Genomic DNA, 22462 nt, shown 5'->3' with positions numbered 1-22462 from the left:
CTTGTCTGATTTTTAAGATGGCAGAGAGTATACAAATATCTGTTAATTAAGTCAATCAGATGATTTTATTTCTGTCCTTGTGATTCAATGGTAGCTGTATTCAAATGCAGGATTTTTTGTAATGATTGCAAAACTATTGTTGTACACTAATGACTGTAATGAGATGACAAAGTGTTGTTTTTTAGATGGTGGAACATTTCTCAAATAGAGTGAAAATCAAGCATACCAGTTCTACATATGAATCTTTGCTTTACTCTCTACAACTAAGCCATACAGTGCCTTCGGAAAGCATTGAGACTCCTTCACTTTTTGACATTTTGTTGTGTTATAGACAAAATTTAAAATGGATTAAATTATTCGATTTGGCATCAATCCACACACAACACCCCGTAATGACAAAGCGAAAACACATTTTTTTAAATGTCTGCATATGTATTAAAATTGAAATACAGAAATACCTCATTTACATACTGTAAGTATTCACACTTTGCTATGACACTCTTAATATTTGCTCAAATGAGTCTTCTCATTCTCATTCTCATCTTAATGCAAGGATAATAGTTTTTGGAATTGATTTTGGAATTAATATCTTTGTTTTTATAGGGTCTCTAATTTGCATAGGAATCAATTACACTCTGTATAACATCATCTCAGTCACTCTGTACTATGACCAAAAATAATCCCTTAATGGAAAATAATCAATCTCACATCCATAACTGTGTTTGCGACAATGAATTCGAGTGATACAGCAAAGAAAGTGGCTGGAAATGTGTTTATTTGGTTTTACTACAAAGCATTAAGTTTGGTGAAAATCCAGCACATGCAATGCAGTTTCCACACCATCTCTCATGCGAAGAGTAGTGGTAGCTGCATCAAGTTCTGGGTATGTTTGTCACTGGCAGGGACTGGGGAGTTTGTCAGGATCAAGAGGAAATTATGAAATTTGCTGAGTCGGTAGCTACAGCCTAATCCACACAGTGTATAACTGATTCCTATGCAAACCAGAGACTATACAAATAAAATATATCAATTCTGAACTCACATGAAGTATTATCCTTGCGCACAGATGGCATCAATTCAACTTGTTGAGTGACATTTCTGCATTTGAGCAAATTTAAATTGAGTCCATAACACAACAGAATGTGGAAAAGGTGAAGGGGTCTGAATACTTTCCGAAGGCACTGTATATTCAAGATGAGTGGATTGTGGCTACTTTGAAAAATTCTATTTCTAAGAGTACCTTAATCAACCTAGAAAATGTACTATTGACTATGGTACAATACATTTGAGTGTGTCTGACAAAGGGGTTAGGGGAACATTTTCAATTACTCACACACACACACACACACACACACACACACGCACGCACGCACACACACACACACACACACACACACACACACACACACACACACACACACACACACACACACACAATCGCAAGCAGTGCATGATGACTTGATGCGTTGAGAGCCACTCACTGAGACAGGCATTATTGGAGAAGTATTCCAGAAATTCGGAGCACTCTTCCTTCTGATTCCCACTGGCTGAACAGGAGCACCACGGGGCCACACTCGACGTGGAATTATCCACGTAGTTGGGGGTTATCAAACTACCTGCAAACACAACGTGTGATCAGTTTAGTGTCAGACATTAACTCCCTCAGGCTGTTCGTCGCATGAGTTGTGGTGGCGAGAGGTGTTGTTTAACAGTAAAACATTTACGACCGTCATATTTGCCATTCATACACTGCGGTGAGCTCAAGAAGTAAGCGGCATCTTGCCTCCTTTTTTGTTGTTGGTTTTTACAGAGTCAAATTTCATTTTGAAAACGTTTTGAAGTGGGGGGGGGGGGTTTATTTCTTTCATGAGCTGTTGCCCTCTCTCAAGTTTTGAAATGGAGTAGCCGAGAGTTTTCAAGTGCTTAATAAATACAAGGCACTAGTGAAAATGCCAAGTGTTTGTTTGGGCTGAGGGGCACCATCAGAGGCTCTTGAAATGCATTAGGTCGCCTTGTGCTCCATTTTGAGAGCATGGAAAAGACGACGGCGATTCTTCTTTGAGAAGAAGTGCATAAAACAAAGCCTGCATTTCATTAAAGACACTTCTCAAAGAGTAATAACAGCTTCTATGCTTCTGAAGCTGCGTTGAGAGCTCGTTATGTGCTGTGTCTGAAACCTTCAACAATATTCATATATTTGTTCTGTAAACCATAACTTTATTTTCCCCTCACACATAAATACTTTCTTTCACTCTTTACCTGTTCTCTGATTCCCTCTCTGTCTTTCCTATATCCATTAGATTTGCTCTCTCTCTCTCTCTGTCTCTCTCTTTCTCTCTCTCTCTCTGTCTCTCTCTTTCTCTCTCTCTCTCTCTGTCTCTCTCTTTCTCTCTCTCTCTCTTTCTCCTCACCAATCAGTCCTGTGTAGGCGAGTTGACAGGCTCTGTAGTTCCGTCACTTGCAGCTGTTGGCAGACTTGTTTTGCTCTCTCCCTCCCTCTCTCTCTCTCTCTCTCTCTCTCTCTCTCCCTCTCCGTCTCCCTCTCCGTCTCCCTCTCCATCAGTGTCTTTCTCTCTCCCAGTGTACCTCTGCTCATCAGTATACTCACCTATCAGGCCTGTGTAGGCGAGGAGACAGGCTCCATAGTTCCCCTGCTTGCAGCCGTTGGCAGACGACTCAGCTGCCTGGCAGTCATACTGGAACTGAGCCAGTCGGGATCTACAGAGGCAATACAACAAGCACTGTTTAGCCAGCTCTGGACACCCATTTCAATTACGGTAATGATAGTGTGTTTTATATAATGGTTGTGCACCGGTCAACTTCACTATCTCTATGGGGCTATGCTAAGGATTTAGAGCTGCACTAGTGTGTGGGTGTCTGTGTCTGTGTGTGTGTGTGTGTGTGTGTGTGTGTGTGTGTGTGTGTGTGTGTGTGTGTGTGTGTGTGTGTGTGTGTGTGTGTGTGTGTGTGTGTGTGTGTGTGTGTGTGTGTGTGTGTGTGTGATAGTGAGAGGAACAGTGTAGTGTTGTATTTCATCCCCAGGAACCCAGGATCATTAGTCCAGCCCCCTGAGCATAATGGGCCGGTGGAAATAATGGTCATGACCAGAGATTGCAATGAGCGATAACTCTGATCCATCTTCTGTTTTATCTGTGCTAAATATTTAATGTGTTATTCCTACAGGCTCTCTGGGGTGTTATAACCAGTGCTGGTAAAAAAAGCTTCGGGGTGGAATATTGGGCCATTCTGGTGATTGAATGGCTGTGTGTGGTTTCATGGACATTACTGAGAGCATTGTTATCCCAAATGGGGGGTCAGGAAAGGCCTTACCAGTGGGATGACAGTGGGTCATCCTGGGTCTTATTAGCTAAAGGTTGAGTTGTGGAGGGTTGAAACCTTAGTAGGGTTGAGCTGGTGCATTACAAGAAAGTTGCCAACTGAAAGTCTTACAGTAGGTTGGTCATTACTCAAATTTGTTTGCAGCATGTTGACGTACTGGAGCTCCTCTCTCCTGTGAAACTAACCTGCACACGTAGTCCGTCTTGCATATGCGCTTCTGCGTGAGACAACTGGGTTTGTCCAAGCCTTCGTAGGAGCAGCCTGGTACGATGGTCTGCCTGCGTCGCTCTGCGCAGGCCGTGTCCGTACAGGGGCAGAACAGCAGCTCGTGGGTGTAATCTGGAGGAACACGGTCGAAGAACCTGCGAAGGGCCTTGTTGCACCTGCCCCGGTTGCACAGGCCAGACCTGGAGGGCTTGATGCAGGCGGAAACATACTCTGTACGAAGCTTCTGGCACAGGTCGTCAACGTTACACGCCTTTGCCGCATCCAGGCAACGGTTCACCGTCGTCATGCCGACTTCAGAGTCTGTTGGTGCCAGGGAGGGTGGGAGGAGTCATGGATCATAGTTATCAGATAAAGAGTATCACGATTAGACTGATGGATGCGTGTTTAAAAAAAATTAATGGTCAGAACTTGGGAGTCAGAATTTGGAGTGGATTTGTAATGAAAATAACACAAGAGTGAATCTAGGCTTGTTCAAAAGTCCATAACAGTGCTCTGTCATCGATTTCAAATAAATGCTTTACTGTAAGGAACTGAAACCGTCGAACTTGGCTTACCAAATTTGTTGATATTTAAATGCTTTAAATGTTGAGCTGAACCACAGGATTCAAGGAAAGACAATCTAACACCCCAGGAGAATCATAGGATTCTCAGTAGAACAGTTAAGTTAAGTTGTAGCTAGCTACGAGAATAGTATTCTTCGGACAGTCCGCGAGTGAAGAATGAAATGGATCAAATGGGCGTGCTTGCAAGGTCCCATATATAGGAGGGTAGGCAGGGCTATCTACCTGCAAGCAAATAGGTCTTCAGCGAATAGGTACACAGTGTGTGTGTCCCATAGTGAGGGGTCGAGCCGAGTAAGCGGTTGTCAGTCTCTTCAAAGAACCTCTTTAGAGGCACAACAAACAAATACGATTTATATAAAAGCTTAAGGGTTGTATGAGTTCAGTAATTTGGGTGTTTTTACACATCCCATCTGGAACATCAGCCCACAGTAGGAATTTCCAAAACACATCAATGTCCTGATACGAATGAACAAAAACAAAACACAAGTCAGACAAACATCCATTTCCAAAAGTAGCGCACATCTAAAATATAAAAATAAAGCAATTACTATTGATAGATATTCACAGTTATGCAGTGCTACTGCTTTAAAGGCAAGGCAAGGCATGAAAAATTAGATGTTAAATTATATGTAAATTAAAGGCTTGGGAAACAAACATTTCATTTTGAATATGGCTAATTGTGTTCAGACTCATGGAAAAGCATTAATTTTTAACTATGCCTAGAGGATACATTGTGTGGAGTCCTCTGTGCCGTAGGCCCCCTTCCAGGGATGGAAGAGAGAGAACATGGTTTCTCTCCAATACAGGTCATGGTCAAAAGGTGAAACAGTATCAAAGTAAAGTCAGCGGACTCACCAGCCGTGATGGACGCCAGACGGACATAGTCGTAGTCTCTTGCCACAGCTTCGTACGGGTAACTCTCCACCAGGTTGAGGCCTAAGGTGAGATACTACACATTGTAATGACGTTGTAATAACATAGTAATGATATAGTTAAGACGCAGTAATGACACAGTGTCTCACTGGGACTCGTAAGTGGCCTTGTTTACTGTGTCTCCTGTAGGCTAATTTACCACTATTCCATCTCTCAGAGGACAGTTTTTCACAACGAGAACAGGTGACTGACTGTCTGACGCCTGAATGATACCGGAGCATTATAAACAAACCGTATCAGTCAGATAACTGTCACCTCCTGTTTTACATAAACTGACCTGGCCCTGCTTCATCCAACCCAAACAAACGCCTGCTAACCGTGTATAACAGACTGGTGCAGGCTCCAGTAGATGCTGAGGCAGTTCTTCTCCTTCTTCATCCCTCGTTTACACTGGCAGCCATGAAGGGGGCTGGAGAGCAGGGCCGACACCGCGTTGGCACACTGGCTCCGGGCCCCGGGGCCCAGCTTCATGCTGCCGTTGCCCGCCACGCACTGACGCAGGGTCCTCAGTCGCGGGCTGCAGGTGTCGTCACTGGAGCAGGAGTCCCCCGCTACCAGGCAGTCTCTGCCCGCAGAGAGGACCTCCTGTAGGGCTGGAGGGAGTGAGGGGGAGAGGTGGAGAGGGGGAGGGAGGGGAGGGGGGGGGGAGGGGTGGAGGATGGAGGGAGGTGGGGAAGGGGGGAAATGGTGGGGAGAGGAGAAGTGAGGGGATATGAGGAGGGGGGAAATGAGGAGAAGAAGGTGAGAAGGTTCAGGGTGAGATGGGAAGACAGAAGAAAGGGGAAGATAAAAGAAGAGAAGAGATGAGAGAGAGCGAGCGGGGAGGAATAGAGAAGAGAGGAGGATGAGGAAAGGCAAGAGGGGAGGGGAGAGGAGAGAGAGGGAGAGGGAGAAAATAAAGGAGAGAAAGGGAGATGAGGACAATTACAGTTTGCTTTGTGAATATGGGAAAGAGAGGTCTTGACCTGAAACTACCACACAGAGGAACACCGGGGTTCACCAACAGCAAGTGTCAAAGTAAGTTACTGATATGCGCAACAGTTTATTTCAGGTAACTCTTTCTATCCAAAATAACTCACAAGTACAGTACCAGTCAAAAGTTTGGACACACCTTCTCATTCGATGGTTTTTCTTTATTTTTATTATTTTCTACATTGTAGATTAATATTGAAGACATCAAAACTATGAAGGAACACATATGGAATTATGTAGTGAACAAGCGTGCTTTGCACACTCTTGGCAAGTTTGTGTCCAAACTTTTGACTGGTACTGTATGTACAGGTGCCCACTAAATCATGGCTAAACTCATTATAATGTAAAACATACAGTTTTCTATTGTGATATCTGTTGTTAACATATGTATGTGCTACAGCCACACCTTCAGGCTTCCTGTCACTCATCTACCACTGGAACCCTGCTGTGTGACAAAGGCCTTCCGGCATGAATCAAGAAAACCCATTTATGTATTATTCTTAACCTCTAGGAGATATGCAAGTGCTGCATTTTTGTATTCCTCCATTGCTCCATTATTCTATTGAAATCCTCCAACACTGAATATGCATCTGTGAATATATTGTTAGAGTGGTAGTCTAATGCTCCCACTTTTCTACATCATCCACAATGTTCCTTTTGTGTCTTTTTAAAGTAAAAACCCTTTTCAGGAATTCATTTTATTTTACTCCATCCCTAGCTTTCTATGGCTAAGACCAATTAAATGACACACGACAGGGCTGACCCGAACCATACTGTGCTGGCTCGGATATTTTTCAAACTTTCACATTGTCCCTTCAATTACTGGTACAGCAATTATGGTGGAAACGTACCAGGTAAGCCTAGTACAGCTCAGCATGGCTCAGTCCGGTTCAGCCCTGTTGTGTGAAATGTGTGCAAAGCATTTGGATGGTTTTGGTCCATAGCAGTCCTGTAGATCTTTATCTGTTGTCTATGAGGGGTTTGCACCATTTTCCTTTATGGTTCGCTATGTATTTCAATCTACACTCACTGAACACTTTATTAGGAACACCTGTACACCTTCTCATAGTGGAGGTGGTGTAATGGTGTGGGGAATGTTTTCTTGGCACACTTTGGGCCTGTTAATACCAATCAATCATCGCTTGAATGCCACAGCCTATTTGAGTATTGTTGCTGACCATGTACATCCCTTCATGGTCACAATTTAACCATCTTCTATTGGCTACTTCCAGCATGATAATGCACCATGTCACTAAGCAAAAGTCGTTTCAAACTGGTTTCATGAACATGACAATGAGTTCAGTGTTCTTCAGTGGCCTTCCCAGTCACCGGATCTGAATCCAATAGAACACCTTTGGGATGTGGTAGATTCACAGCTTGAATCTGCAGAAAAAAAATCTGCAGAAATTGCGTGACGCAATCATCTCATCATGGACAAGAATCTCAAAGGAACGTTTCCAACATCTTGTACAAGAATTGAGGCTGTTTTGAGACCAAAGGGAGGCCCTACCCAGTATTAGTATAGTGTTCCTAATAAAGGGAGGCCCTACCCAGTATTAGTATAGTGTTCCTAATAAAGGGAGGCCCTACCCAGTATTAGTATAGTGTTCCTAATAAAGGGAAGCCCTACACAGTATTAGTATAGTGTTCCTAATGAAGTGTTCGGTGAGTGGACATGACATGACAGCTGGTAAATTGAGACTTTTATTTCTTATTCGAGTGTTGCTCTAGATCTGTGTCTACAGTATCTGTGCAGGACACGGAGGAGATAACTGTATTTGATACAAGGCCGTTCCTCAAATCAAACATGATGAGACAATGCATTATTTAGATCGTACTTCCTCATTCTCTCTCTTCCATCTACACAGCTTTGAGGCATATTGATGAGATTTTCAAATGCAATTCATCACAAAACTTTTCATACCCTGCCTTCTAATTTGTATTTCTAGTCTAAAGTTAAGAGCAATGCCTTGTTTCTCAGAGAGCCTTGTAATGGGGCCTTAGGGTTAGGACTGTTCCAGTGTGTTGAACATGGCCAATGCAAATGGATCTGAGGCCTTTCTAAATGTTCCTGAAGCTGGGATCTTCATGCTGACTAGGCAAAGCTACGATGTGATCAAATTATTGAGCTGGTTAGTGGAATCAACTGAAAAAAATGACAAAAAAATATAGTAAAAATAGTAATTGCTTTATATAATCTCAGTGGTTATTACGCTTAGCACATAGAGAGCCATCAACAGACTTATGACAGATACTGTGTCTACTGTATTCTGTGAATAAATGCTCGATCTTGCGTGAACATAATGAAACGTGAAAATCGAGATGTTGCCCTCCAGTTACAGATAGTAGATCATTACTTTTGAAACACATCGACATGGGATATTGGACACTCTGAAATGTCATATAGTTTGTGATTACATACATATGGGGCCATGTGACATGCTAGTACAATGATAAGAACATGTGTTTTGCAGTACACGTGTTGGTTTTAGCTTGTTTGAGTCTGCTAAACTTCTCAAATGAGAAATATTACTGTTTTGTTAATGTGGTAAAAGGCAGAACAGAACAGAACAGAACAGAACAGAACAGAACAGAACAGAAGAGAAGAGAATGTCATCAGACAACAGGAGGAACAACAATGACTCTGTTGAACATCACCTCTGCTTTTTCACTTACATTCCCAAGTAAGAAAAGTTCCATTTGAACATACTGTTCCTTGCCTTTTATCACTGTAGATATGTGTGGAGCAAAACTGCACTGTTCGATGAAGGACATCTAAAATGGGCAGGTATTGTCAACACCTTTCTATCATTTTCTGTCTCACAGCAGCCGTACCTCTAACAGTAGCCCTACCTAGGACTATTGACTGTGAATCCCAGCATGAACACTTGTCCTCTATTCAACCAAAGTCAGCTAAGCTCATTGGGTAAACCAAGGAAATGTTGCCTGCAGAACCCATGTGAATCTCAGAGCGAAGCCAAGGCCTTGGAAGGACAGATGGTCAGTTGCAGATTCGAGGCAGAGCTTCCAGCCTTTTCCTCTACGGCAGTGTGTGTGTGCGTGCGTGCGTGTGTGTGTCAGTTTGTGCTGCCTGGGCAGAAGCTGGAATAGACACCATACATCATGAATGCAAATGAGCCTCTTGATTTGACATTTCCAATAAGCCTGTCTCAATGTACCAGTGGGTTTAGCCAATTAACCATGTCAGTAATCAATGCCTTTCCGAGCTGCGGTTAAGTCCTCCGTTTCCCTGCCACATAAATCACAGACAGATTAGCCGATCAGTTACCCAGACGCACTGACTTAATGGCCCACTTCAGAAGAGATAAAATGGAAAATGAAACTTAATGAACTTGGGTGGAATGTTACTTTCGCTCCGATATACCTACAAGGCAGTAAAGTAAGGCTGTTAGAAAGGTAATGTATTGGTGTAGTTAATGCTTATCAAACTTGGTTTTAGTCCTATAAATGTACAATTATTGAGCTTGATTTACAATGAGATAACTGTCGACGATCTAATTCAAATACATTGTGCCCAATTCCTGTTTGTTAGTCCTATATCTATTTAATGTATGCTAAGGAATGATAAAATACAAATATTTTCACTACATTGATATATATACAATTCTTATAGCTGCATTTTATATCAAGTGTAATCAAAATGGATTACAGGAGCAGGAGTAGTTTCTTTTAACTTCAGATTTGTTCTCATTTTCTGTTGATCCCTGCTGGTGCTTACATTACCTTCTTAATAATAGTGCTTTCCTCTAAATGAAAATAAAAAGTTTTTTGAAAAAAAAATGTCAGGGCTGGGGATGACTAATGATGAGTCATCCAAGAGTTATTGAGCTTTCCCAGAATTCCTTGAACGATCCAGTATGTAATATTCAAGCTTTCTAAATGATTCTGAATGGTTGTAATGTTTATTCGGTAGTGATCAGGGAATGAGATCCCTTGAAAGAAATATTTCATTTATGAACGCTGTTTTGTTTCGGAAAAAAACGCTTTCTAAAATGGAATGTTCTACCTGACACTTAGTTTGCATACAAACATGTTGTTATTGGGTGTTCTAGGGGAGTGGCCCGATTTTCACCTTTCTGTCTCTGGTAGCTGCCTCTTCACCAGCTTCAACAGAAACACTACAGCTGATGTCCGACACGGTGCTAGTCCATTTTGGGGGTTATATTATTATTAGGGAGGATGTTGTTGTTTGGAACTTCAAACTGAATTTCGCAGCGCAGAGGTGGCAGATTTCCAACAAACTTACGCCCTGCTACTTTAAAGAGCAGAAAGCATCTAATCCTGAGCACCAGATCGACAATTATGGCAATAAGCAGCCTGGATACTGTACTTCAGACCCTGGCCATGTCTATGCAGAACCTAGTTTGTTTATAAAATGCTGCCAGCCAATAATAGGTAATATTATGTGTATTATGTGAGGGTAGGTGGGGGAGGTGTTTCTTGTACATTATGTCTCCTGATTTAGGGTTAGGGTTACTTTTGGATTGCACTTCACAAAAGTATAAATTAAATACATCAAAGGCAAATAGACTGCTATTGGCGAAACGAGACTGCTTTTTGTAATGTCAGCCGGCTTCAATCTTCATGTTCAATCAAACATCTCTTTGACGCTTCAGCTGCACAGTGCCCAAAAGCAAAGACAAATTAACCTTTTTTTGCACCAACTTTCAGAGGGGAACTGTGTCCTCGTGTGGCATTACACAGCACATTTAGAAAAAGCTCTTTGTCAACTGTAATGTTGCTTAGTCATGTGTAAAAAATGCACTTGTACACAAAGCCCATTCAATGGCGCTGTGTGACTTTCAGGATGATCTGCTACAAAGGCCATCCAGGAATGAAGAATGTCTGAATGAATCAAAGCAATTGAGCATCAATGGTAGCCCATTTAGTCCTGTAGTCTGAAATCATGGGCCCATTTGAAGGATGGCAGCTTGGGACACACACACGCACGCACGCACGTACTCACCCACACGCATGTACACACACACACGCACGCACACATACACACGCACGCACGCACGCACACACACACACACGCACACACACGCACACACACACACACACACACACACACACACACACACAGACACATACACACCTATACAGTATCTGATGAAGAATGAGAGATAGGGAGATTTAAACAGTAAACACTTTATTCCTGTAATTGACATCTTACGCTGCTCCATGATAAGATCTTAAGAACAAATGCAAACTGTGTACCTCTTGGAAAACAGTCTTTCACCTTTATCTCTAACCAATTCCTCCGCATCAAATGTTTCGATTTGAAATGGGACGTTTCTGTCCATAGGAAGTGAAGCTGGAACACACACTACTTTTACATCTCCAACCATTACCTACAGCCCGCAGAAAGGCCCACAGGGAGTATACAAAACATTGCCAAAGGGCATTCAAGTCCTACAATACAGACAGGGGAGGCTGGTGGAGGTAAAAAATCAGAGGATGGGCTCATTGTAATGCATGGAATGGAATAAGGAATGGTAAGTGTGTTTCATACCATTCCTCATTCCATTCCATGCATTACAATGAGCCCATCCTCTGAACAGCCTCCACCGAGGACACATAACAAACAGCACTGCTTGTACAGTGCAGTGTACATCCTGCCATGAATTACTAAACCAAGTCCCAAGTGGCCCCTGTAATTCAGGGGCCACTTTGAAATCCTGGCGAGCAAATTGTAAACAAAAGATTATATCAGAATGCACAAGAGATATGTGGTGGTTATTATTCAGCCTGGAAGTGGAGCTTCAAATGAGCGTCCATGTTAGCTGGATCTAAGGGCTAGATACTGACTGTTTACATCCGTGGAGGCTGGTGGAACCTCCTCCAGCCTTGAATGCACAAGACCACTGTTACCCCGTGAATCATTCATGTAAACCAGTGGAGGCTGGTAGAGGTAGAAATCAGAGGACGGGCTCATTGTAATGCATAGAACGGAATGAGGAACGGTATCAAACACGTGTGTTCCATACCGTTGCAATGAGCCTGTTCTTCGATTTCTACCTTTGCATGCAAGGCTGAAGGAATGTTTGCATGTGAGCACATCAGTGTGCAGAAGCCTTAACTCTAGTTTCCCTTTTTTTCCAAAGGATCTCAGTTCTGCCACTGGCTAATATAGCTAGGCACACATGCGCGCACACACACACACACACGCACACACACACACACACACACACACACACACACACACACACAAGCACAACAACAAACCGCAGTCTTCTGAGGTGATAACTCTAGAAACCACTGCACGTTTGGTTTTATTGACCTGTAAGGGAGACCATACTGTCCCCACGGAGTAGACACACTCTTCCCATATACAATTAGCGACAGACAATTTGATACATGGAAGGGTGACAAGCTTACATTCAGGCTAATAGGTAGGTGGTTTGACTCTGACAGTGAACATTTATCTACACCATCTGAGGCATATGAGAGATGACAGGAGGACAAGGCAGGGGGCATGACCCAATGGTTTATGTAGTCGAAGACGGTACAGAAGGGCAGTGGGCAGAGTCCTTCCATGCAAAGGAGGGAGCGGAGTGGAATTTGCAATTCTAACGGTACCTACACAGACTTCCCGGTGGCGATCAGAAGAAGCCTCATACAAACAATTAATCAAGATACATACATTTGAAGCAAAAGAGGAAAGAATAGGAAGAAAGTGGCAAATAAAGATATGACTGATTGATTTTTAATTTTCATATCAGGAGGTATTAAAGAATGTATTACTGTGTAGGGCTAACAACATCCTCTCTGAATTGGCCCTTGATTTGGTATTCATAACCAGCTGATTTGTTGAAAGGGCTGTATTCCAGTCACATCCCGGACAATTGTAATTGCCACCTGTAAGCCACTCACACGACAACTCCCCTCTTATGAGGAAACAGCGGCTGACATTTATATAGAAGGAGGAGACGCAACTTGTCACTAATGAGAATGTGAGACATTCTTTTAGTATGCAAAACAGACAATATTTTCAGCAGACTCCGCTGCTGTGGAAAAATTATAATTAAATCTGTCCTTTTTTTGTCTGATTTATAAAGTGGACTGTGATAAAGAGGACAGCCTGATGGAATCAAAGTTGTGTGTGCAGTCTGCAATGTGACGGCTTGTCAAGTTCAGTCTCAATGTCACACGACAATGGCGCGTTATCTCCGGACGAGGGACGCTGACATTATAACAGCGTGGTCTATCGGTTTGTAATGGTTGCAATTAACTTATCAGCATATCGTCCTTCGCCTCGTGAGGGTGAGAGGGTGACTCATCTATTTCTCTCTATGTGAAAGTACTAACTGCCTCGAGCCCGGAGCATAGACACTGCAGCAGAAGAACTAATGCAAGCTCAAAATGTTTTATTCAGTAAGGAGCCAATTAACATCCACATTTATAACAAGTTTATAACAACATTTATAACAAGGCCCCCCATGTTTCCTTAGTGTATATGCAAGTGCCGTTATGATTAATGACTCCAATATGATTTGCCACTTCAGAGGTACATGCATCTCTAATTGGTCTTCAAAACCAATGATTGATAGTATGTTCTACAGGTGTATACAGTACGTCTAGATTTGATCTAATACCAGTCAAGCTAGATCGGTAGATTGCTCCCTTTCATCCTTTGTGAGTTGCGATTTAAGAGAATATGTTTGTTTGTTGATTAGGATCTCTTTTAGCCCACTATCCAGCTAATCTTCCAAAAGCCCTCAAAACAGTATTTGCATCGACAATATAGTGAATATACATATTTACAACACACAGTAAAGACATCAAGAGCTGTGGTAATCATGACCATGTCTCTCTTGATGTTTTAGATGCTCCTTTATAGTCTTGAGTCTATTTTAAAAAACCAAGGGAATAATCTGAACTGTGGTTGCCTCAGTGTGCGTTGTGATGGAGAGGTAACCTGATGGCAGGGGCCTGCGATGATGTGGCAGAACCATCACGGTCGCCAGCTGTGGCTGTCACTCCAGCGCCCTCGCAGTGGGGGGGGGTGGAGGAGTCAGACATGCTAATTAATTATTCCACCGGCATGAATGATGACCACTCTGACTGAAGAGACTGTTAACTAAGGGAGCCGCCACAGCTCTATGTGGCGCCCCAGCTGCACTGCATGCTGGGTAAAGGCCACGGAGCTCAGTGCAAGGTATTAGAATGTGGCAGGCATAATGAGAGAGCCGCGCGCATTAATCTTGAGGCTTTTCAATTGACTGCCTCTACTTGTGTTAATTTAGATAAAAAGGTGCAACAAGGCAATTTCCTTAATGCTCTGTGTTTTGAGGTAATAAAGCGAGAGACCATCACAATACTATTCCTCTATGGGGCTTGATGGTTCTGGGGTTTTAATTGAGGTGAGACAAACTGAAGTGAATCTGGTTCAATCTGTGCTCGGACAGCCTGTAGCGGCTTGCTTCCTTCACGCAAAGCATCCTTGCTTTCCATATGTTTTGATTTTGTGTCCTTTTGTGTTGTTTGTATAATTACACAACCACCCGCCCCACCCCCCCCCCCCCCTCCTCACTGAGGTCATGCAGCGGAGGGCATACTGGAAGAGATGTCCATCACTAGGGCCCTCTGGGAACTATGGGGGGGGACGCAGAGCAAATCCTGGTCTGTAGTGGTTCAATTACACACGTTCCAGAGGCTCTCCAATGATCCACTGCAGTAGAAGCTCCACCGAAAGGTCAAGTCGGGATCACACAGGCCAATGGAACTTCAGCATCAAGATCAGAGGAAAATACAGCTACACAGTCAATACATAATCATTTTTAAGATACATTTTTGAGCTTTTTTAGATCGAAATGTAATCTAAAGTGTGGTGCCAATTTTCTTGACTCATGATTTAGTAAAAACGCTCTGAACTCCTTCAAGAAATTCAGTCAATCAATAGAGTTGGTACACCAAATATGAATATATACACTGAATATTTAATGTGCGAGACATATCAAAAGGTGGTGCAAAAGAATAAATAAAGGCTGATTTTAAGGTTATATGACCAAAAAAAAAACATAATCTCATTCAGGGGCAGTAATCCAATTTTGTAAAAGAAACTGACATGACAAATTAACAGTCAGATGCTGGGAGACCATGTCTCATGAACTGGAGTTATGGCAGGAAGAGAGTACAACCTAAACTTTCTCCTCTCTTCATTACCGTAACATAAAAGTGATTCATAATGCAGGGGTGTGACAGGGACCACCTGGACACCCTGCGTTTCAGACAGCCATTGAGTTACTGCTACTCTGTGTAATGAAAGATAATTATCATATTATTTCTGCGCGTTTTGTCAAAATATGAAAACCTAACGACGATAGTTTCAGGATCATTTCCTTTTAAGCATCATCATTTACATGTTTATGATATGGAAAAGATAATCTGCATTTTTCATCATTGTTTACTTGATAGATTGATAGATGGATTGTTCTATTTTTGGATTGTTGGATTGTTCTATTTACTTGATAGATGGATTGTTCTATTTTTGTAGTTGAAAAATAACTATTCAAGCATAAAGGAGAACAGAGATCTTTTTTTCTCATCTTCTGGCTCTAGATTGATTTTAATTTTAATTCCACAGCTTCTTTATTTTCTGTTGTAAACACAAACATCGATTTAGCTAAGAAGCATTCTTATGACATAGACCAATTATAGTTATAGATGTTTGCAGAACAGTTTGTGGAATTACCAACAATAGAAAATTCACCTTTATTAACATAAAAACATAACAACCATCTTATTAATTTCTGCTCTCCCCAACTTCTTGTTTTCCATGTACTAAAGTGCACGGTGGACAGCTAATATTACAGCAAAACATAACTGTGTGTGGTTTACAATAAGTGGATAAGTGGTTGTACACATTCTTTCACCGTGTTTCTGTAAAGGCTGTGGTGACATCTGCAAACATTCATTGGCAGACTAATTATACACTGTGTATTCCAGAATTACCTAATGAAAACAGCGAGCTTTGTGGTTGCCCAGAATATGACAGTTAAATGAATAGTGCTTCTGAAACTGTACTGAAACATCAAACGGCATCACTCTCACAACAAGCCTCAACTCCTCACTGCCCCATTGTGATCCCGTTGTGATTAATTGCCTTAATTAACGTTACCGTTTTTCTGTGTTTTCAGAGTGTGTGAGTTTGTGTGAGAGAGAACGGGAGAGGGAGAGAGAGAACGGGAGAGAGATGTGTACAAGAGGGAGAGCACATTATTATGAGGCATACCCAGTAATTCTTGATATTCTGTCAGGCTGTTCTACCTGGTCCACTACACTTTTAGTCCCATTCAGATAAATCAAAACATATCATATCTCAAATCCAAAGTGGTGGATAAGAGTCAGAAGAAAGTATATACAATTTAATGGAAATGTAGTCTTATCAGATGAAACCTACAGTGTAAAATCGTTTTCAGTATTGCAGCAGACAGGTTAGTTGGTGTAATTTCATTGCCCTTTATATTACTATTTTTATGATAATCACATAGATTGCTTTCACACATCTCCCTTGGTCCCTGAATACAGGCGTTTCAGGGCCAGCTCGTAGACCCGAGGCCTCTGCTGCCTTTTCAAGGACTCTCTGTCGCGTCATCTGTTTAAACATGAATGTATTTGGGAATACTAACTTGAAGTAATGATACTAATCAGACCGTACTGTTGAATTTAAATAATGTTTATGTCTTTATGTTTTTACTTGTTGCTTGTTTCTTAATGCTCAAGGATGAACAGTCTTTAGTGTGAATTAACCACAGAAATAATATCTAATGCTAGAAAAAGTGCAATAGAAATCTGTTAATCTGTTAAAGCTGAGAGCTGAATCTAAACAAGTCCCACTATCATTGAATCTCAACGGCGTGACAGTACAGAGTGGATACCGTTGTGTAAAAGCAAAAGAATGATTTTGCATGAAATAATGATGTATGTATAATGCCTGTGGACACCTCCCAGCTTGTATTTAGGAAGCTCCGTTATGCTGCAAGAGACTTGATAGTTTGTTCTCTCAGGTTGAACAACACTGCATAACGTTTTCTCACACCTGTCTATAGGGCTGGTCACCATTAACCAAAATTCACGCAACCTATTGTTTTGTTTTGCACAGCTCCACCGTACAGTATAATATGTTGTCTCTGTGACCTCAAACAGGTGTTTCTCCTCCAGGTTGGAAGGGCATGTTCAAGAGTACTCAGACAGGTACTGAACAGTAATCTCAAGCAGCAGCTTGTTTTCCGAGTCCACCACCACCACCACGTGTTTTGTTCAGACACTGCCCTCTTTTCCCAGGGTGTGTGTGTGTGTGTGTGTGTGTGTGTGTGTGTGTGTGTGTGTGTGTGTGTGTGTGTGTGTGTGTGTGTGTGTGTGTGTGTGTGTGGGTGTGGGTGTGGGTGTGGGTGTGGGTGGGTGTGATGATGCATGAAATATCAAGTGCAGGCTCATTATGATGCAGGCTACGGAATCTGCAGGGCAATGGATCAACCACCAAGAAGAAATAACAAAGCTGCCAAAAACTTTAGGCTCTCTTGTAGTTTCCACTGCCTGTTTTTTGCGAGGCTGATGAAAGGATGGTTTGGCAAAGGCTTCTCCCCGCATGAGATCTGGGCTAAGGCCTGCAATGTTATCAGATCTAACTCAGTGGGTGACAGACTTTCACAGTCATACTGCCTTTAAGGCATCACACACGGTATATGGAATCTTATTTCAGGCCTCACTCATTTAGAGTAGGTCAGACAGGCTGACTTCTTTATTGTGCAAATTAGATATCATTTTCACATTAGATCAGATGATGTGTATTGACTAAATCAGCCAGTCTCTTTCCACAGTTGCCGTCTTATTAAGACTATGCATCAACAGACTTATTGTACTGTTTTGGAATAGCATGTTTACATTTAAGTCATTTAAGCAGATGCTTTGATACGAAGCGGTTTAAAATAAGTACATTTGTCAGTCAGTCATCGTAAGTAAAACCATCGATAAGAACAAATGCCATCGTGCTAGAGAAAGAAAGAAAACAAGTTGTTGGGGGTGGAGAGGTCTGAGGAGGAGTAGCCCAGATGTAGTCTGGAGATGGGTCTTTAGTCTACGGCAGAACATTCTGACGGTGGTGGGAAGTTCATTCCACCACTGGGGGCGCCAAAACAGAGAAGAGCCGTGACTGAGCAGAGTGACCACTACGTCCTCGTAGAGATGTTGGTGCCAAACGGCCAGCAGAGGTGGAAGAACGGATTGATCAGGCTGGGGTTTTGGGACTGACCAATGTATACAGATAGGGAGGGGCTGTTCCCCTTATTGCCCCCCTGTAGGCGGGTATCACGGTCTTGAATCTGATGCAAGCTGCTACTGGGAGCCAGTGAAGGGTGCGGAGGAGGGGGGCGACACAAGAGAATTTGGGGAGATTGATCACCAAACGGGCCGCAGCGTTCTGGATACCATGCCTGAGCTAACACTGGAAAAACAGGCCACCGGTATCACCGTCATCATACCTTCTCCGTGCCAGACATGTAATTGTCAATATCGGCAAAGCCATCAAAAAAGTTAATTCCTGTAAGATCTGCTTCATTTGGCTGCCTAACACAAAATCAGTGCTAAATCCCCCCTGACTCTGAGAGGGGAGAGAGAGTCAACTGGCCCAATATAGAGTTTTCTCCTCCCGGGGGCGGGTCACTGGCAGAAAGGCCTCAGTTCTCAGCCGCCAATCATGCCAATCATGTGTCAAATGCTGAGTGACATTCTTCCAATCCAATGAATTAATGCCCGGCAAGCCAGGGAAAGGCAGAGCAGGGCTGGATTCGGGCTGTGGGTTGTGGATTGATGAAAGAGGCAGAGCCTTTCAGAGACCAACCTGACAGGCAGCGTGTTACAATCTCACACACTACCCACTAATGAGGTGGCCGAGGCAACGCAGGGCATCAATGTCATGTCCATTTGCTGACCGAGAGGGTGCACGCCCTGGTGGTCTCTGGGGGAAAGTTTAAGCTTAGCCTCTTTGTGTGAACATGTTCAAAATCCTGGTTCGAGCCCGTTGCAGTGGTGCTGCTGTGGAGTTTCTGTCGTTAATCCGGTCTTTTCTGCATGACCCTGCCAAACAATCCCTAACCCAAACAAAGACCAGAACTGTTAAAACCCCCATTTTGTGAAAATAACACCAAACTGGACACATCACAGTGTTCGCTGATGGCACATAAGAAGAAGTTGTTCTGCGCATAGAGGGATTTGCAATCACTGTTTTGCTTCCTCTTTTCCCTCTGTCTGGGGTAATTAATCACGAAGCGGAGAGCAGGGAGTGGAGAGCGGGGAGAGGTGAGTGGAGGAGGCAGGCTCTCCTGCGTAGAGCAGATGTTGTAAATCCGCTGCAGACAGGTGCCCTCCAGCTGCTTCTGTCTGCTGCCTTGGTAATGGTTTGTTTCCTTTCCTGGAACACTGGAGGAATCAGCAGCACGCAACTGACCACTCCACTCCAGCCTCTGTCATATCCGCATTACAAGGTTATGCAGCATTTCCAGTGTCAGAGTTGGTGTCCAATGACAGGGGATTCTTGCTGAGTGGCCGGAGGGAGGCCACTTGGCCTGTGAGGTCAAAGGGATTGCCAGTATATCTATCTGATTCTTGTTACCATAGCGTAATTTTCTGTATTTTGGGCTGTGGTCCATCAATTAGCTCAGGTTTCTTGGTACAGACGGTAGTGATCAAATGTATCATGATTTGGAAACAACTATTTCCAGTAAGTTTTTTCTTTTTTTATAAACCACAATGAGGCAACCAGAATAATTTCATTCATTGATTTGATTACTGAAGTTAGTTTAATTTAATTTCAGTGAAAACAATTTGGTGCCTGGCTTGACTTATATATAGTTTGGACTGTGCCTCGTGATGATAAGACATTATTTTATTTGGTTGCTAAATTGGAGTGCAATTCACTTTCCTGTGCATGTAGGCAAACATAATAACAGCCCATAGTAATTAAATGCCATGGAGATTGAGGCCACATTTATGTTTCATAAAATAATAATAATAATAAAGCAAATAATACATGCATAGCATGTGGATATAAAACCTCTTTAGTTAGTGGAGCTCATTCATCCTGCCTGTCATAAAGACTGTGTTGCGACCACAATGAAATTAGACAGCTGCATTCATCATGGCTCCTCCACCGGTGTGTTCTCAGAGCTCTCTCCCAGGCTCACTCAGGTTTTCAATTATGCATTTTGTGTATTCTTCCCCCAGTTCCCCTCAGTTTCTTTGGCTCACATTTCTTAAATTTGAGGGACTGAACAATGGATGAAAAAGCAATGAGGACTGTCAGCTCTCATTTTTATTTGCCCGGAAATAAAGATGAGAGGGATATCTGGTGGACACTAGCATTTCTTTCTAAAGATGCCACAACAACAGTATCACTCATGTTTATTGATGTGGGAGAAGTCTCAAAGGTAAACACAAACAAAAATAACTCCACTAGACAAACATTAGTTAACAAATGTGTCCACATTTATCCCAATAGAAATTGCAAAAGTGCAAAAGCATTTTAAGGATGTAACTTCACACTGTACATTTAATCCAGTGGGATTATTTCCCTGAGCATCACTAGTGGACTACAGCCCTGGCTGTCTCTGATTGACGCAGGTAAACCAACTGCTGATGTCAAGCCTGTGTGGGAGACACAACCCATCACAGATGACATACTGAGTAATAATGAGTTCCTCATTCTTACTCAAAGACTACATTTTCTGTTTTATGTGCAGAGAAAATATATTGCGAAGCCTACATTACCCAAAATAAAGATGGAGAAACATTACGTCTGTACGCTACTTGGAACCTGAATTTCCCCCTGGGATAAATAAAGTTTCTATCTATCTATTTATCTATCTATTAGAAAAATATGTCCTTGGATCTTTGTCAGCTGTTCTCTCTGAAACAAATCTATCTTTACTAAACCCTCTTGTCATCCCCATATATTTAGCTCTGTCTTAGAAACACAGTCTGAAGCAGGGTAGCTATTTGGAAGAAGAAACTTAAGCCCTCCATTTGAAGTTGTGTCACAAAGGGGCTGTGTCTACCTGTCTGGAACAGGCTTTCTCTCTGGATAACCGCAGACAGACTCAGAGCTAATGAGCCTCTGCTTGGCCCTTGTATGTCTATAACCCCACAGCCATCTCCTGAATTTCTTAACAGGCCTGGCACAAGTGGAAGGCACAGCTTTTAGCCCTGTACCGAAGAGCCCTACTTTTACTTTTATAAATGACTGTTTCGGTCCCAGCCTCTCATTTTCAATAGTGTGATCAACAGCCCCTTTCAATTGACCTGCCACAAATATTAATCCTGGCTGAGGACCTTGGGAGTTTTCAACTGTGACTAGCTTTCTAGCTCCTTACATAAGTGTTTTGAGCTATTATGAGCTATTGAGCTATTATGGTTTAATATTGTAGGCAGATGATTACACAAGTATTGAATTATGTCAGAATGAAAGGTCAAAGCCATCAAACTGACTGACATTAGAATGGATGAAGTGCCAGTTCACCAGCAGGGTTTTAAGCATCTACAACTGAAGAGAAAGAACGTTTTAAAGGCCCAGACGATGACTAAGGAAAAGAGGCGTCCTACAGGTAGGGAATGCGGTGGCGGTTCTGTCGTCAGTACGGCCAGTTCCCAGCTCTAGCAGTAAGAACGTCATGGTCTAATCCAACAACAATGGAAGGGTCTATGTGGATACATGTAATGCCAGAGTACTTGTAGGAAACTAAAACTAAAATAGAAAATGGCTGTAAATGTCAGAGAGAGAGAGAGAGACAGAGAGAGAGAGAGAGAGAGAGAGAGAGAAAGAGAGAGAGAGAGAGAAAGAGAGAGAGAGAGAGAGAGAGAAAGAGAGAGAGAGAGAGAGAGAGAGAGAGAGAGACAGACAGAGAGACAGAGAGAGAGAGAGAGCGAGAGAGAGAGAGAGAGAGAGAGAGGGATGTGACCATAATTTCCTGTGTGACAATCATGTTGTTAATTATCTAATAGGTATCATAATTTTTTTTAAAAATCCAATATTTTATAATGCAAAGATAAGTTGATATATTATATGCCTGATCTTTTTCTCTCTCTCAGTATTGCCTACCAATCAATGTCTAGTCACCAGAGGGCAACCAGGTCACACACAATAATAACCAAAATAATAATGTTTCTCTCCTCAGCAATGATCTGAGCATCTAATAGGATTGTAATGACCATTTTGCCCACACAAGGAAACACTCGAGCTGATACAGTATCGGATCATGAGTAATACCTGCTTCAAATGAAATTCATGACAATATCCCTTCCAAGAGCACAGCCAATATGCCTGGTGATAGCATGCTTGGCTGTGGCTTATCTATCTCCATTAAAGACACTGGTCATGTCCCACACTATTGAAACCTTTAAATCAAACA

The 22462-nt window shown here is 42.5% G+C and overlaps 1 protein-coding gene across 1 annotated transcript in view; it reads right to left on the bottom strand.

Moving 5' to 3' along the window:
• The window catches only part of gfra4b (GDNF family receptor alpha 4b), a 29439-nt gene that overhangs the window by 3541 nt on the left and 3436 nt on the right, over window positions 1-22462 (bottom strand). Inside the window, exons 2-6 of the mRNA XM_083685893.1 lie at window positions 5381-5656; window positions 4986-5066; window positions 3525-3867; window positions 2609-2718; window positions 1482-1616 (exon numbers count right to left, since the gene is read on the bottom strand). Of these exons, the coding sequence (XP_083542019.1) occupies window positions 1482-1616; window positions 2609-2718; window positions 3525-3867; window positions 4986-5066; window positions 5381-5656 (945 nt within the window). The remainder of the gene's footprint in view (window positions 1-1481; window positions 1617-2608; window positions 2719-3524; window positions 3868-4985; window positions 5067-5380; window positions 5657-22462) is intronic.

The sequence above is a fragment of the Argentina silus genome (genome assembly GCF_951799395.1).
Source record: "Argentina silus genome assembly, chromosome: 15".
Classification (NCBI taxonomy): Eukaryota; Metazoa; Chordata; class Actinopteri; order Argentiniformes; family Argentinidae; genus Argentina; species Argentina silus.
Note: the sequence above shows the minus strand (reverse complement) of the source record. Positions and strands in the feature narration are given on the sequence as shown.